The sequence below is a fragment of the Triticum urartu genome, chromosome 6A, assembly GCF_056163025.1.
Source record: "Triticum urartu cultivar PI428250 chromosome 6A, HENAU_Tu73, whole genome shotgun sequence".
Classification (NCBI taxonomy): domain Eukaryota; kingdom Viridiplantae; phylum Streptophyta; class Magnoliopsida; order Poales; family Poaceae; genus Triticum; species Triticum urartu.
In genome coordinates, this window is record NC_141878.1 from 160,754,845 (window position 1) to 160,768,967 (window position 14,123).

The following is a 14,123-nucleotide window of genomic DNA, read 5'->3' on the forward strand; positions in this document are numbered from 1 at the left end:
ACTCTAATATCACCATCTCCATATCTCAAAACAATTATCAAGTATCAAACTTCTCTTAGTATTCAATGCACTCTATATGAAAGTTTTTATTATATCCCTCTTGGATCCCCATCATATTAGGACTAGTTTCGTAACCAAAGAAAACTACCATGTTGTTCTAAAGACTCTCAAAATAATATAAGTGAAGCATGAGAGTTCATCTATTTCTTAAAAATAAAACCACCACCGTGCTCTAAAAAGATATAAGTGAAGCACTAAAGCAAATGACAAACTACTCCGAAAGATATAAGTGAAGATCAATGAGTAGTCGAATAATTATGCAACTATATGAAGACTCTCTAACATTTAAGAATTTCAGATCTTGGTATTTTATTCAAGCAGCAAGAAAAACTAAATAAAATAAAATGATGCTCCAAGCAAAACACATATCATGTGGTAAATAAAAATATAGCTTCAAGTAAAGTTACCGATGAACGAAGACGAAAGAGGGGGTGCCTTCCGGGGCATCCCCAAGCTTAGGCTTTTGGTTGTACTTGAATATTACCTTGGGGTTCCTTGGGCATCCCCAAGCTTAGGCTCTTGCCACTCCTTATTCAATAGTCCATCGAATTTTTACCCAAAACTTGAAAACTTCACAACACAAAACTTAACAGAAAACTCGTAAGCTCCGTTAGTATAAGAAAGCAAATCACCATCATAAGGTAGTGTAATGAACTCATTATAAATTCATATTGATGTAATATCTACTGTATTCCAACTTCTCTATGATTCATACCCTCCGATACTACTCATAGATTCATCAAAATAAGCAAACAACACGATGAAAACAGAATCTGTCAAAAACAGAACAGTCTGTAGTAATCTGTAGGTTTCGACCACTTCTTGAACTCATAAAATTATCAAATAAATTGGTGTACCTGAGTAATTTTTCTATTAATCATCTTCAAAAATAATTAACTAAATAGCACTCTTCAATAAAAAATGGCAGCAGTTCTCGTGAGCGCTAAAGTTTCTGTTTTTTTAAAGCATGATCATAAAGACTTCACCCAAGTCTTCCCAAAGGTTCTTCTTGGCACAAACACTAATTAAAACATAAAACCACATCTAAACAGAGGCTAGATGAATCATTTATTACTAAACAGGAGCAAAAAGCAAGGAACAAAAATAAAGTTGGGTTGCCTCCCAACAAGCGCTATCGTTTAACGCCCCTAGCTAGGCATGATGATTTCAATGATGCTCATATAGTAGATAAGAATTGTAACATAAAGAGAGCATCATGAAGAATATGACTAGCACATTTAAGTCTAACCCTCTTCCTATGCATAGGGGCTTTATGAGCAAACAACTTATGGGAACAATAATCAACTAGCATAGGAAGGCAAAACAAGCATAAGTTCAAAACTTTAAGCACATAGAGAGGAAACTTGATATTATTACAATTCCTACAAGCATATGTTCCTCCCTCATAGTAATTTTCAGTAGCATCATGAATGAATTCAACAATATAACCAGCACCTAAAGCATTCTTTTCATGATCTACAAGCATAGAATTTTTATTACTCTTCACATAAGCAAAATTCTTCTCATTCGGAATAGTGGGAGTATCATAAGAGACTCGAATACTATAAATTGTTTCCACATTAAAAGAGTAATGTTAAGAAAAGGTAATCATGACAATTTTTATAAATATAATCACTACTTTTTATAGCATAAGTATCATCACAATAATCATCATAGGTAGGAGGCATGCTATCATCATTATAAATTTGCATATCAAAACTTGGGAGACTAAAAATATCATCTTCATTAAGCGTAGCATCCCCAAGCTTGGGACAAACATTAATTGCAGCAAACGTATTCTCAAAAACATCATCTTCATCAAACATAGCATCCCCAAGCTTGGGCCTTTTCATATCATAAGCATAATCACTCTCATCATTAATAGTATGGATAGCACCAATAGTATAGCAATTATCATATTCTTCCAAGCAAGTGCCAAAAAGATTTTCAAGATCATAAGAAGTATCATTATCTTTCACAATTATATTTTCATGAGGCACAGTAGTAATAGGAGCAACATTATTTGGGGAGATATCTTTTTACCTCTCTTCCTTTTTCTTTTCTTCTTCTTCACCACATCATGTGTGGGTTCAATCCTCTTTTGGAGCTCCTTATTAATGAGATTGGTTGAATAGGAGGCTCCTCCTCGTTACCTGATTCATCATAAGAAATAATAGGAGGGTATTGGGAAGTCTCTTCCCTTCCATTAGTATTCTCTTCATCTTCTATTTGTTTTCTTTTCTTTATGTAGTTGGCAATATAAGGATTTTCAATACAATTCACCGCACAATACATATAAATTTCCTCTAGATCAAAACCAAGAAGTTTATAACGGGCAAATTCTGGAAGATGCTTAGTTATACATTTCATTACTTCGTAGCCCATAAGCAAACTAAGTTCATTATAATGTGCAAGGGAAATCAAGTCATCACAATTTTTGGACACGATTAGATCATGAAACAATTTGCATCGGATAGCTAAATGACCCTATTCATTGCAAAGTCCACAAGTACGGCCAAGAAAATTTAAATCTTCAGCACAAACATCTAGCCTTTCTTGCAAAAAATTAGTTTCTAAGTGCATATGCCTCTTGCAATATCTATCTTCCCTATTTGGTGTGTACTTGCAAACCCAATGCACTCCACAAAAATTGACATGTTTATAGGAGACATTCTCATCATAACTAGTGCAATCATCATTAGTACTGTGCATATTCAATGAGTTCATACTAACAACATCGAAATATTGCTCATCATTCAAAGATTTAGTGCCAAACATTTTAATGCATTCTTCTTCTCAGACTTTGGCACAATATTCCTTTCCATCATACTCACGAAAGATATTAAAAAGATGAAGCGTATGAGGCAAACTCAATTCCATTTTTTTGTAGTTTTCTTTTATAAACTAAACTAGTGATAAAACAAGAAACTAAAAGACTTGATTGCAAGATCTAAAGATATACCTTCAAGCACTCACCTCCCCGGCAACGGCGCCAGAAAAGAGCTTGATGTCTACTACACAACCTTCTTCTTGTAGACGTTGTTGGGCCTCCAAGTGCAGAGGTTTGTAGGACAGTAGCAAATTTCCCTTAAGTGGATGACCTAAGCTTTATCAATCCGTAGGAGGCGTAGGATGAAGATGGTCTCTCTCAAGCAACCCTGCAACCAAATTACAAAGAGTCTCTTGTGTCCCCAACACACCCAATACAATGATAAATTGTATAGGTGCACTAGTTCGGCGAAGATATGGTGATACAAATGGTATATGGATAGTAGATATAGGTTTTTTTTTTGTAATCTGAAAATATAAAAACAGCAAGGTAACTAATGATAAAAGTGAGCGTAAACGGTATTGCAATGATAGGAAACAAGGCCTAGGGTTCATACTTTCACTAGTGCAAGTTGTCTCAACAATAATAACATAATTGGATCATCTAACTATCCCTCAACATGCAACAAAGAGTCACTCCAAAGTCACTAATGGTGGAGAACAAACGAAGAGATTATGGTAGGGTACGAAACCACCTCAAAGTTATTCTTTCCAATCAATCCGTTGGGCTATTCCTATAAGTGTCACAAACAGCCCTAGAGTTCATACTAGAATAACACCTTAAGACACAAATCAACCAAAACCCTAATGTCACCTAGATACTCCAATGTCACCTCAAGTATCCGTGGGTATGATTATACGATATGCATCACACAATCTCAGATTCATCTATTCAAACCAACACAAAGTACTTCAAAGAGTGCCCCAAAGTTTCTACTGGAGAATCACGACGAAAACATGTGCCAACCCCTATGCATAGGTTCATGGGCGGAACCCGTAAGTTGATCACCAAAACATACATCAAGTGAATCACGTGATATCCCATTGTCACCACAGATACATCAAGTGTTCTCAAATCTTTAAAGACTCAATCCGATAAGATAACTTCAAAGGGGAAACTCAATCCGTTACAAGAGAGTAGAGGGGGAGAAACATCATAAGATCCAACTATAATAGCAAAGCTCGCGATACATCAAGATCGTATCACGTCAAGAACACGAGAGAGAGAGAGAGAGAGAGATCAAACACATAGCTACTGGTACATACCCTCAGCCCCGAGGGAGAACTACTCCCTCCTCGTCATGGAGAGCACCGAGATGATGAAGATAGCCGCCGGAGAGGGATTCCCCCTCCGGCAGGGTGCCGGAACGGGTCTAGATTGGTTTTCGATGGCTACGGAGGCTTCTGGCGGCGGAACTCCCGATCTATTGTGCTCCCCAATCGTTTTAAGGTATATGGAGATATATAGGAGGAAGAAGTACGTCAGGGGAGCCACGAGGGGCCCACAAGGGTGGAGGGCGCGCCCCCTACCTCGTGGCTTCCTCGAAGCTTCCTTGACGTGGACTCCAAGTCTCCCGGGTTGCTTTCCTTCCAAATGTAACTTCTCCAGAAGGCTTCATTCCGTTTCGACTCCGTTTGATATTCCTTTTCTTCGAAACAATGAAACAAGGGAAAAAACAGGAACTGGCACTGGGCTCTGGGTCAATAGGTTAGTCCCAAAAATAATATAAAAGTGGATAATAAAGCCCAATAATGTCCAAAACAGAAGATAATATAGCATGGAGCGATCAAAAATTATAGATACGTTGGAGACGTATCACAGCTCTCGGGTAAAGGCTGGACAACCCACCTCGTAAGGCAGGTCGTCGGGGCCCCCCGCGCCGGGTGGTCCATAGTAGGCCCCGCACGCCGATCTGATTGATGGCACATCTCCCGTCGTCGTTCGATGGTAGTTCGAGCATCTTCCTAGGCCCGTTCCTGAAGGACTTGACATTGATCGCGGCGGGTTCGTGGGTGAGACAATGCGGTGGAAATGTTGTCACTGACGTCGGGGCGACGGGCCGGTGGCTGTTGTCGCGGCCACGGGGGGGGGGGAGGGAGTGCACCGTGGTCGCAGCATCCCTGGTCCCCAAACCGCCGTCATGCACCGACTCGCCAGGACGCCGGTGCGAGGGTCCCGCTGGGAGCGGCTCGTCTTTGTTGGCGAAGCTAACAAGGCTTTGGATGGTGGCTTGCTACCTCTTGAGCATGCATTGGTTTTCCCTTGAAGAGGAAAGGATGATGCAGCAAATCAGCATAAGTATTTCCCTCAGTTTTTGAGAACCAAGGTATCAATCCAGTAGGAGACCACGCGTGAGTCACCTCGTACCTACACAAACAAATAAGAACCACGCAACCAACACGATAAAGGGGTTGTCAATCCCTTCACGGCCACTTGCAAGAGTGAGATCTGATAGAGATAATTATAATAAGATAAATATTTTTGCTATTTTTATGATATAGATTGAAAGTAAAGATTGCAAAATAAAATAGATTGGAAACTTGTATGATGGAGAATAGACCCGGGGGCCATAGGTTTCACTAGTGGATTCTCTCAAGATAGCATAAGTATTACGGTGGGTGAACAAATTACTGTCGAGCAATTGATAGAAAAGCGAATAATTATGAGAATATCTAGGTATGATCATGTATATAGGCATCACGTCTGTGACAAGTAGACCGACTCCTGCCTGCATCTACTACTATTACTCCACACATCGACCGCTATCCAGCATGCATCTAGAGCATTAAGTTCATAAGAACAGAGTAACGCTTTAAGCAAGATGACATGATGTAGAGGGATAAACTCATGCAATATGATATAAACCCCATCTTTTTATCCTCGATGGCAACAATACAATACGTGTCGTTTCCCTTTCTGTCACTGGGATCGAGCACCGCAAGATTGAACCCAAAGCTAAGCACTTATCCCATTGCAAGAAAGATCTATCTAGTAGGCCAAACCAAACTGATAATTCAAAGAGACTTGCAAAGATAACCAATCATACATAAAAGAATTCAGAGAAGATTCAAATATTGTTCATAGATAAACTTGATCATAAACTCACAATTCATCGGATCTTGACAAACACACCGCAGAAGAGTTACATCGAATAGATCTCCAAGAGAATCGAGGGGAACTTTGTATTGAGATCCAAAGAGAGAGAAGAAGCCATCTAGCTACTAGCTATGGACCCGAAGGTCTGAGGTAAACTACACATCATCGGAGGGGCCATGGAGTTGATGTAGAGGCCCTCCGTGATCAATGCCCCCTCCGACGGGGCTCCGAAAAAGGCCCCAAGATGGGATCTCTTGGGTATAGAAGGCTGCGGCGGTGGAATTAGGTTTTCGTGGTGCTCCTGGATGTTTACGGGGTACGTAGATATATATAGGAGGAAGAAGTAGGTCAGTGGAGCAACGAGGGGCCCACGAGGGTGGAGGGCGCTCCCCCTGCCTCGTGGCTGCCTCGTTGATTGCTTGAGGTCCACTCCAATTCCCCTGGATCACGTTTGTTCCAAAAATCATGCTCCCGAAGGTTTCATTCCGTTTGGACTCCGTTTGATATTCCTTTTCTATGAAACACTGAAATAGGCAAAAAAACAATTTGGGCTGGGCCTCCGGTTAATAGGTTAGTCCCAAAAATAATATAAAAGTGTAAAATAAAGCCCATTAACATCCAAAACAGATAATATAATAGCATGGAGCAATCTAAACATTATAGATACGTTGGAGACGTATCATGGCTCTCCACTAGCCGAGCTTCTCCATAGCGGGGGGAAGTCGAGGAGCAGCTGCACGCGCGCCAGCGCTTCTGCTGGCGTAGGCGGCGGCGAGATCTGCATAGACCGTCATGCGCTCCGACTTCTAACTGGGTTAGAAGGGGCTCTGTCACGGTCTCGCGGTCGCGCGCCGCCTGCACCGGCGTCTGAGCGCGCACGCCGACCTGGTTTGTCCTACGAGTGGCGCATAAGGCTCTTTCCGCGGCGGTGCCCGGGGGCTCTGGCATCGCGGTGTTGCTCATCGCGCCCGGCCTGGGAAGGGCGCGGCGCGGGCGCCAGCTGGGGTGCCGTAGAGGCTATTGCGTCGTCCGTGGGTAGCACCGGCCCACCCCCGAACCCAGCGGCGCGTGGCTCGTCGTCTCGGATTCGGACGATGCCGCTCGCCTGGCTCCGATCGCCAGAATGTCGTGGATGCTCGCGAGCCACGTGTCCGGCCCCATCCGTGGGCACCCGGCCGTCTGCTCACGCTGGTGCGGACGGGCCGGCCCCGGACGAGTCGATCACTGTGATCCCCTTTCTCTTGGGGGCCATGGTGATGATGAAGTCGGTGTGCTAACCTTCAAACCGGATTTTCACAGCTTGCGCCCCTACCTGGCGCGCCAAAGATGTCGGGGAAACGACACCTACGGGATCACGAGAAATCCCTTTTTTCTACGGTTGGCGTGCGCGGGGTTATGGAAAGAGCGGGATTGAGAGATTAACGCGGGGGGATTATCCAGGTTCGGACCGTAAGTGATGCGTAATACCCTACTCCTACTGGTTTTTGTTTATCTGGTGTTCTTGGACTAGCTACAAGGCGTGCAGGGTACAAAAAATCCAAATCCTCTCTCAGTACGCCGCGGGCCTCCTTTTATAGTCAAAGGGGCTGCCGCCGTGGCACACAGGAGGTGGAAAGCTATACAGTAGTCGAGTCTATCTCCTGGAACCGTAGGACAAACGCATTTAATGCGCTGCCGACGTGCCCTTCTTGCTTTATCGGGGACGGCAAGGAAGCTCGTCCCAACTGTCGCCGCCTTGTTTGGCTTTGACGCGCGTCCGAACTAACGAGGCGTGTAGCGCCACGCTGGCTGGCTGCTGAGTTGGCGCGGCGGCAGAGTCTTCACGAAGATCTGCATGCCACCATGTAGGTGCTTGCGAGTCGGCCTAGAGGCCGCACATCGCCACACAGGCGCCTGCCTAGCTGGTGGGCTGGCAGCTGCATGGGAACGGCGATGGAGTCTTGGCAGACATGGGCCTGGTTGTGGCCCCGCGGATGTTTACGGCAAGAGCCTTGCCGTGGCATCGTGGTCGTCCCCGGCAAGGGTCTTGCCGGGGGTCTCATGGGTATCCTTGGCGAGGATGTCGCCGAGGATCGTCATCTTCTGGTTATCATCTAGTCTTGTGTGCTTCTGGTCTCTACAAAGATCTGCATGCCACCATGGAGGCACCTCCCGAGCCTCGGTTCCAAAGTGGTTGATGGTGTTGGAACTCTTGAGCTCTGTCTTGTGGCTTTGCTTCCTTCCTCTGCCCCGCTAGGTGTGGCCGCATGCGCAGCTCCAACTGCCCGCGCGCAAGTAAAAGGGTACAAAATAGGACCCTTTTGTGCACCGACAGTGTAGATTCCCGCCGCCTCCTTGAGGCGGTGAGATTAGGATTTCTCGTTATGTGACGAGATTTGGTGTCAGATACTTTAAATCTATGCAAGGGTTCAACGACGACGACTGCGGCTCTAGAGCGCCGGACCTCAGAGGCACATGTACGAAGACTTCCTGGCTTTCATCGACAAGGTCAAGCGGCTCCGGAAGGGGAGCGGCGACAGCAGCGCGTTAGTGATCGTTCGGTGGTTTCAGGATCTCGAAGTAATTTTTATTGCGTTTGAAATGCTTTGTTCTTTGATGAACTTTTATAATAGATTTGATCAATGTTTTTCAAATAAAAAGGGATTTAGTATCCTCGCGTTCTCCCCCTGGTCACCAACAAAGCCTGAGACTGGTGCTAATACTTTGAGCGCTTGTTCCGTTAACACTCCTTTCCCAGAGGGATTGGAGGGGATTGACAAGCCCTGACATGGATAACTCTACCATATACTGTATCTGTAACGTTAACGGTATGAAAAATATCGCTCTTTCTGCAACAGCAGAAGCGCCTAAATTCGAGTGAAATATACTTGCAACTTGACAATGTAATTTTGTCGCGCCTAAATGACAGTGAAATATACTTGCAACTGGACATTGTAATTTTGTGGCCCGTGCAGGTGTGCATCTATGCGAATCAACCTGTGGTTGAATGGTTAGAGGAACAGTGATATCCTCAGTCCATCAGGATCAAATCCTGGTGCTCGCATTATTTCTGAATTTATTTCAGGATTTCCAGCGATGCGCTTTTAGTAGGAGATGTTTCCATGACGACGAGACGCCTACAGTGACTTTGTAAATCTCGAAATGATATGCCAACTCAGTCTCTCGAAGGTGCTCATAAGGATAGGGTATGCGTGTGTGCATTCATAGGAGGTGACTATATGCGTGTATATATGAGCGCTCGCGTCAGTACTGTGTTAAAAAAAGATGTGCATCTATCTATGCAGAGGGAGGCCACCAGAGCAATAAAGCTCGTCTACTATCTAAGGAAAAAATGTTTAGTTTCTTTCTTTTTTTAAGGAGAAAAAAAGTTTGAATTCACACTAAAAAATTGTTTAATTTCAATGGGAAGAAGACCACCTCTCTTCCAAACTTCACAATTTTGCTTCCAATACCTGAGCGCACAAAGTTTTCAATGGCATGGTTATCTATAATCAGACAACACCAAAGCACAAAGTTTTATCGCCAAATTCTCAACAACTTTGGTTCATTCTATTAACAAAACATAAACAGACATTTGGCAAGGCACCAATGAACATTTTAAACTACTCTTTCATTATCATAAGTAGGAAAGCTGCTGGAGGCTACCGAGGGCTGACATGGCCTATTCAGAATGGCTAGACCTTCAGCTGTGCTTATTCATCATCATCGTCATCTTCATTATCGTCGATCCCCACCCAGCGAGTAAAGGCAAAAAGAAACTCCTTGAAGGTCACCGTTCCGTTCTTGTCCCAATCCATTTCCTCTGGAACCACCAAAGAGTAAACATCAGGGTCAACATAAATGAGGAAACTCTCATAATGTGGGCTGTAATAAGCACTAAGCACCAAACCTCCTATGCAGTTGCCGAACTTAAACAAAATTTCTTCAAAAGCCAAAGCATGAAGGAATATAAATAAACTTGGAGGCATCCCTACTGCTGAGGCTTGGCACCAATGTTCCAAAGGAAATTAAAATTGCCAGCAGCTTGAGACTTGTATCGATTATTTTTAACCCAAAAAGGGTTGCCTATGTCACAAGGCCATTGCAAAGCAGGTAGAGAGAGGTGGTAATTCCAGAAGGAAAAACTATAAAGGAAGTGAAAACATAGTCATAGTTGTTTTTGCCACCAGATTCACTTTCTAAAAGTGTCCTTCTGAACTGCCGAGATGCCTAGAAAAGTAATGGTGCAGCAGTATAACATGTCTAAAGCCAATTAGCATTTGCAATCTAAAGTTAGTTGAGAAACCAAAGATTAACCAACAGAAAAGTATGAGAGTTTGTGTAATACTTCAGATTTTATAGAGGATTCAATATGCCGCTGCAGGTTAGATCACTCACCAAATCTTTTCACGCCTATGCGTCCAGAAGAGCGTTCTCCTGCACTGGTCTCATTTATAGCTTCTATCACCTCATTCTTACTGACATATCCATCTTTGTTCTTATCCAAGAACACAAATGCATCAACCAACGTCTCAAAAGTCGGCTCAAGGTTACCTAATCCCATTCTTTTTCTCTAAAGCAACACATCAAGGACATAACACGTCTCCTTATCAAAACAGAACAAAGAAACATGTAAACCAGGATCCCAGTGCAGAAGTCTGACATATCTACCTAGTTGCCCTTATATGATGTCTTTTCTTGCAATGACCAAAACTTTCATGAAAAAAAATTGAATACCTTGGACAATTTTGAAGTACTTCTCTTGAAGTATTTTATGGAACTTCACATAATTTATATCTTTACTGAATAACCTGATCGAAGGCACTTTGCATGCGATTCCTACTCCCTGTGTTGATTAATTAATGTATTGCATGATAAGCATATACTCCCTCCGTTCGGAATTACTTGTCTCAGAAATGGATGTATCTAGAACTAAAATACGTCTAGATACATCCATTTCTCCGACAAATAATTCCAAACGGAGGGAGTATATCGCAAGAGAACCTATCTATCACTAGCTTTGATAAATTATTTCGTATTATGTAGTCTGCCAAACATAAATAAGAATACTGATATTTTGTTCATAAAAATGGAGAAAATCAACGTTGCTTTTATGAACTGGGTCATGTATTTCTTACTAATTATAGTTCTCACATGGTGTAGCAGCAGCAGTAAAGCACCAAGTGATAGCAGGAATCTGGAAGTAGGTGTATTTTATATTTGGAAGTATGAAGGATACTGCTTCTGACACAGCTGGATCATTGAGAAGATAAACAAGGCACAGGAAGACAATGAACTCATTGAACTTCATGCCCATGTGTTCATATATGTCGCACGCTTCAAATAGATCTTTTATCTCCTCATCTGTGAATGAGATATCCAGCTTTTGGAAACAATGTTTCAGTTCTAATTGATCTATTTCACCATTTGAATCTTCATCTGCAAAATACAGAACATTATTTGTTAGAGCATGAAAAAGAAAGATATTAGGAAAAGAGAGAACAATAAAGGATAGTACGATTTACATATGAAATTACTAGTAAATTACTATACAATACACGAAATAAAAATTATCCCAAGTAGGTTAAGTTCAGAAACTTCAGAATTAACGTATCTCAAACTACTTCTCAGACTTGAGTTTTGAAATTTTGATGGCATGGTAGAATACAAGGTTAACACTACCAACATTAGTCGACAACTTACATACAGGGGGATAATGCTCACCAAATTGCTGAAAGATAATCCTGCAGTTTCTCAAATTCTCGTCAATTTTAGGGAACTTCATGATGACACTGTTGAATGACTTCACAGAAGTCCCTTGTTGTGCCCTCTGCTGCATGGCATCAACCATCTTCTGCTCTAACTTTGTAGCTGCTGAACTGTACCTTGGGGTGTCTCCCTTTCCAATCACACCCCCCATTTCAGCGAATTGCTCTATTTTGTAGAGTGGTAGAAACCTGTTACCTGGAAATGTACGTAATATCAGGGATGAGAGCTTGGGCATAACTAACTATCCTTCTTCTGAGGATATTTTCACACATTTAAGGGTCACTAGCGTGTAAGCCCGTCAAGCCACCAATAGACGCCAACACTAGACAAAACACAAATTGAGATCCACTCTTGAAAAAAACAAAGAAGAGTAAGATATGTGTACACACGTTAGTTGACTGCCTAACTCCAAATTGAGCATAGCTCTTCTTGAAGTGACACTAGGAACTAAATAAACTCTCCTAGTTACTGCCGGGAATGAAATACATTGATTACACAGTCATAATTTAACGTTCATGGTCAAAGGTGTGCCACTGAATTCAGTTTCAGGTGCCTCTGGAAGAACGAATGGACATAGGGGATAACGTAGTTGAAAAGGAAACTTTGATGAAGAGCAACGGCAGCAACAATGAAAACACACAACAATGGTGCTTGAGGTGTTACTTGATCTCCCTGGCCGAAGCTAAAGGCGGCACAAGGCTGAAAAGCAACAGTGTTGCCAACTTGCTATGACTAGCAGCATGTGGCCAATGAGGGCCAAGAAAGCATTCATCACATCGGCCTCTCATAAAATAGGATCTCCCTGTCTAATTCTCAGCATTCCAGTATTTAGAGTTATGATAACATATTAGATTGATTGCCTTGTGGCCACGCATTTTCATCAAACATGGCCACAATTTTCGCTTGTCGATATCAATACACACATCATCATGAGTTAAAGGACTCACTCAACCAACACATTATACAAAAGAAGGGAAAAAATATAGGCCATAACAACATCACATTTTCATAAACAATAATAATAATAATACTAATTGAAAAGGCTGGTATTGAAGGAAACAGCGTATCAACAACGAATAATCATAGTACCTTAAACCGATTAATATATATTGCCGAAACATAAAATTAGAATTAATGGAAAGGCAAAAAAGTCAATGGCAGGACCAGCAAATCATTATCAAAGAAGTAATTTAACAAAGACCCCACGACGAGCCACCAAATTCATCCAATTTTTTTTAGTAACCCACACATCCACACCGTACCCCCCGCCGCGAACCAGAACGTTGCCATTGCACCGGATTCCAAATCGCTATGTCATCATGCAAAACAGACGAGGATCGAGAAATCATGGAGACCAGACGGGAATGGGCAGAGATGAAGGAGCCGAGAAACGGGCCTTGCCTGGGCGGGAGCTCAATGCATCGATCGGAATACCAAGGCGAGGAAGCGCTCGGGCGGCGGGGATCGGTCGGTCGGTCGGGGGACGAGGAGCTCGATTGCGCGCGCGGGGATTGCGAGCCGATGCGGGGAGAGGGGGAGAGAGCTCGGGCGAGGATGGAACGGAGGGAGGAGGGAGGCGTGGGGTGGGGGAGGGTTGGGGGCGAGAGAGCGAGCTGGGTGCGCGGAGCGAACGAGGATGGTGTGGGTGCGGTTAGGCGGGCCGTTTGGGCCGCGGGGCCCACGACTCGTGCTGCTGCTGACACGTGGGCGTGGGCGCCGTGCCGAGTGCCGACTGCTGACGGGGTTTTTAGCACGTGGAGTAGTATCCGCTCAAACCGGGCACGAAAGAAACTATTTTTTCGCTCCGTTTCAAGCTCGAGCTGTGAACTAGGGTGGAACAAGAGGCTAGCGCTGCCCCCCTCCTCGCCACTCCGGCGACGGCGTCCACCTTCCCGTCGCTTGCCACTCCGGCAACGGCGGCCACCCCAGGCCTTTCTCCTCCGCCGGCTGCCTCTCTCCCACCCTCGTGCGCCTAGTCCGCCATGTCGAGCAGCCCGCGTTCCGTGACTTCCTCCTTCCGCCGCGCCGGAGAGCGGCCCGTCGTGTCCGGTCCCGGCCTCTCTTCTAGTTCTGGGGCCTCTGAGGCGCAGGGCCCGGCTGGACTGGAGGCCGGCGCTGGCGCCCTGGCGACGACGACGGCTGGGGCACGGAGTGGGTGTGGCCCCGCCCGTCCAGGAAAGAGCTGTACAGACGCCGCCTCGCCGATGGCTCGGGCCCTTCGCGCGTCGCTCCCCCTCCAGGGCGCATCGTGAGGTCTCGTCGGAGATGGTGGGACTCTGCTTCAAGTGCTTCGAGGAGGGCCACTTCAAGTCGGACTGCACCAACCAAGTCGTCTGCTTCCGCTGCAAGCTCCCCGGCCACGAGTCCAAGGAATACAAGAGACCTCGGA

General features: G+C 44.3%; 1 protein-coding gene across 3 annotated transcripts; it reads right to left on the bottom strand.

Moving 5' to 3' along the window:
• Positions 1-9,406: 9,406 nt before the first annotated feature.
• LOC125517389 (putative calcium-binding protein CML21) lies at positions 9,407-13,322 on the bottom strand. Of its 3 annotated transcripts, none has more exons than XM_048682581.2 (5): positions 13,136-13,322; positions 11,690-11,929; positions 11,205-11,404; positions 10,364-10,538; positions 9,407-9,788 (listed from the first exon to the last, which is right to left on the bottom strand). In XM_048682581.2, exons 2-5 carry the CDS (start codon positions 11,883-11,885, stop codon positions 9,679-9,681), a joined length of 681 nt encoding a protein of 226 aa, XP_048538538.1. In that variant the 5' UTR covers positions 11,886-11,929; positions 13,136-13,322; the 3' UTR covers positions 9,407-9,678. The 3 variants fall into 3 exon arrangements, with proteins under 3 accessions (XP_048538538.1, XP_048538540.1, XP_048538539.1); XM_048682583.2 differs by having other exon boundaries at positions 11,690-11,922; positions 13,136-13,302; XM_048682582.2 differs by having other exon boundaries at positions 13,131-13,262.
• Positions 13,323-14,123: the final 801 nt, after the last annotated feature.

Bases quoted from the DNA above. Each gene is read 5' to 3' on its own strand.
- LOC125517389 (XM_048682581.2), bottom strand. From the start codon at position 11,885: ATGGGGGGTGTGATTGGAAAGGGAGACACCCCAAGGTACAGTTCAGCA. The intron at 10,539-11,204 runs GTATCCTTCATA...GTGTTGCTTTAG, and splicing joins ATCCAGCTGTGTCAGAAGCA to AGAAAAAGAATGGGATTAGG. The intron at 9,789-10,363 runs GTGAGTGATCTA...TGGTGGTTCCAG, and splicing joins CATAGGCGTGAAAAGATTTG to AGGAAATGGATTGGGACAAG.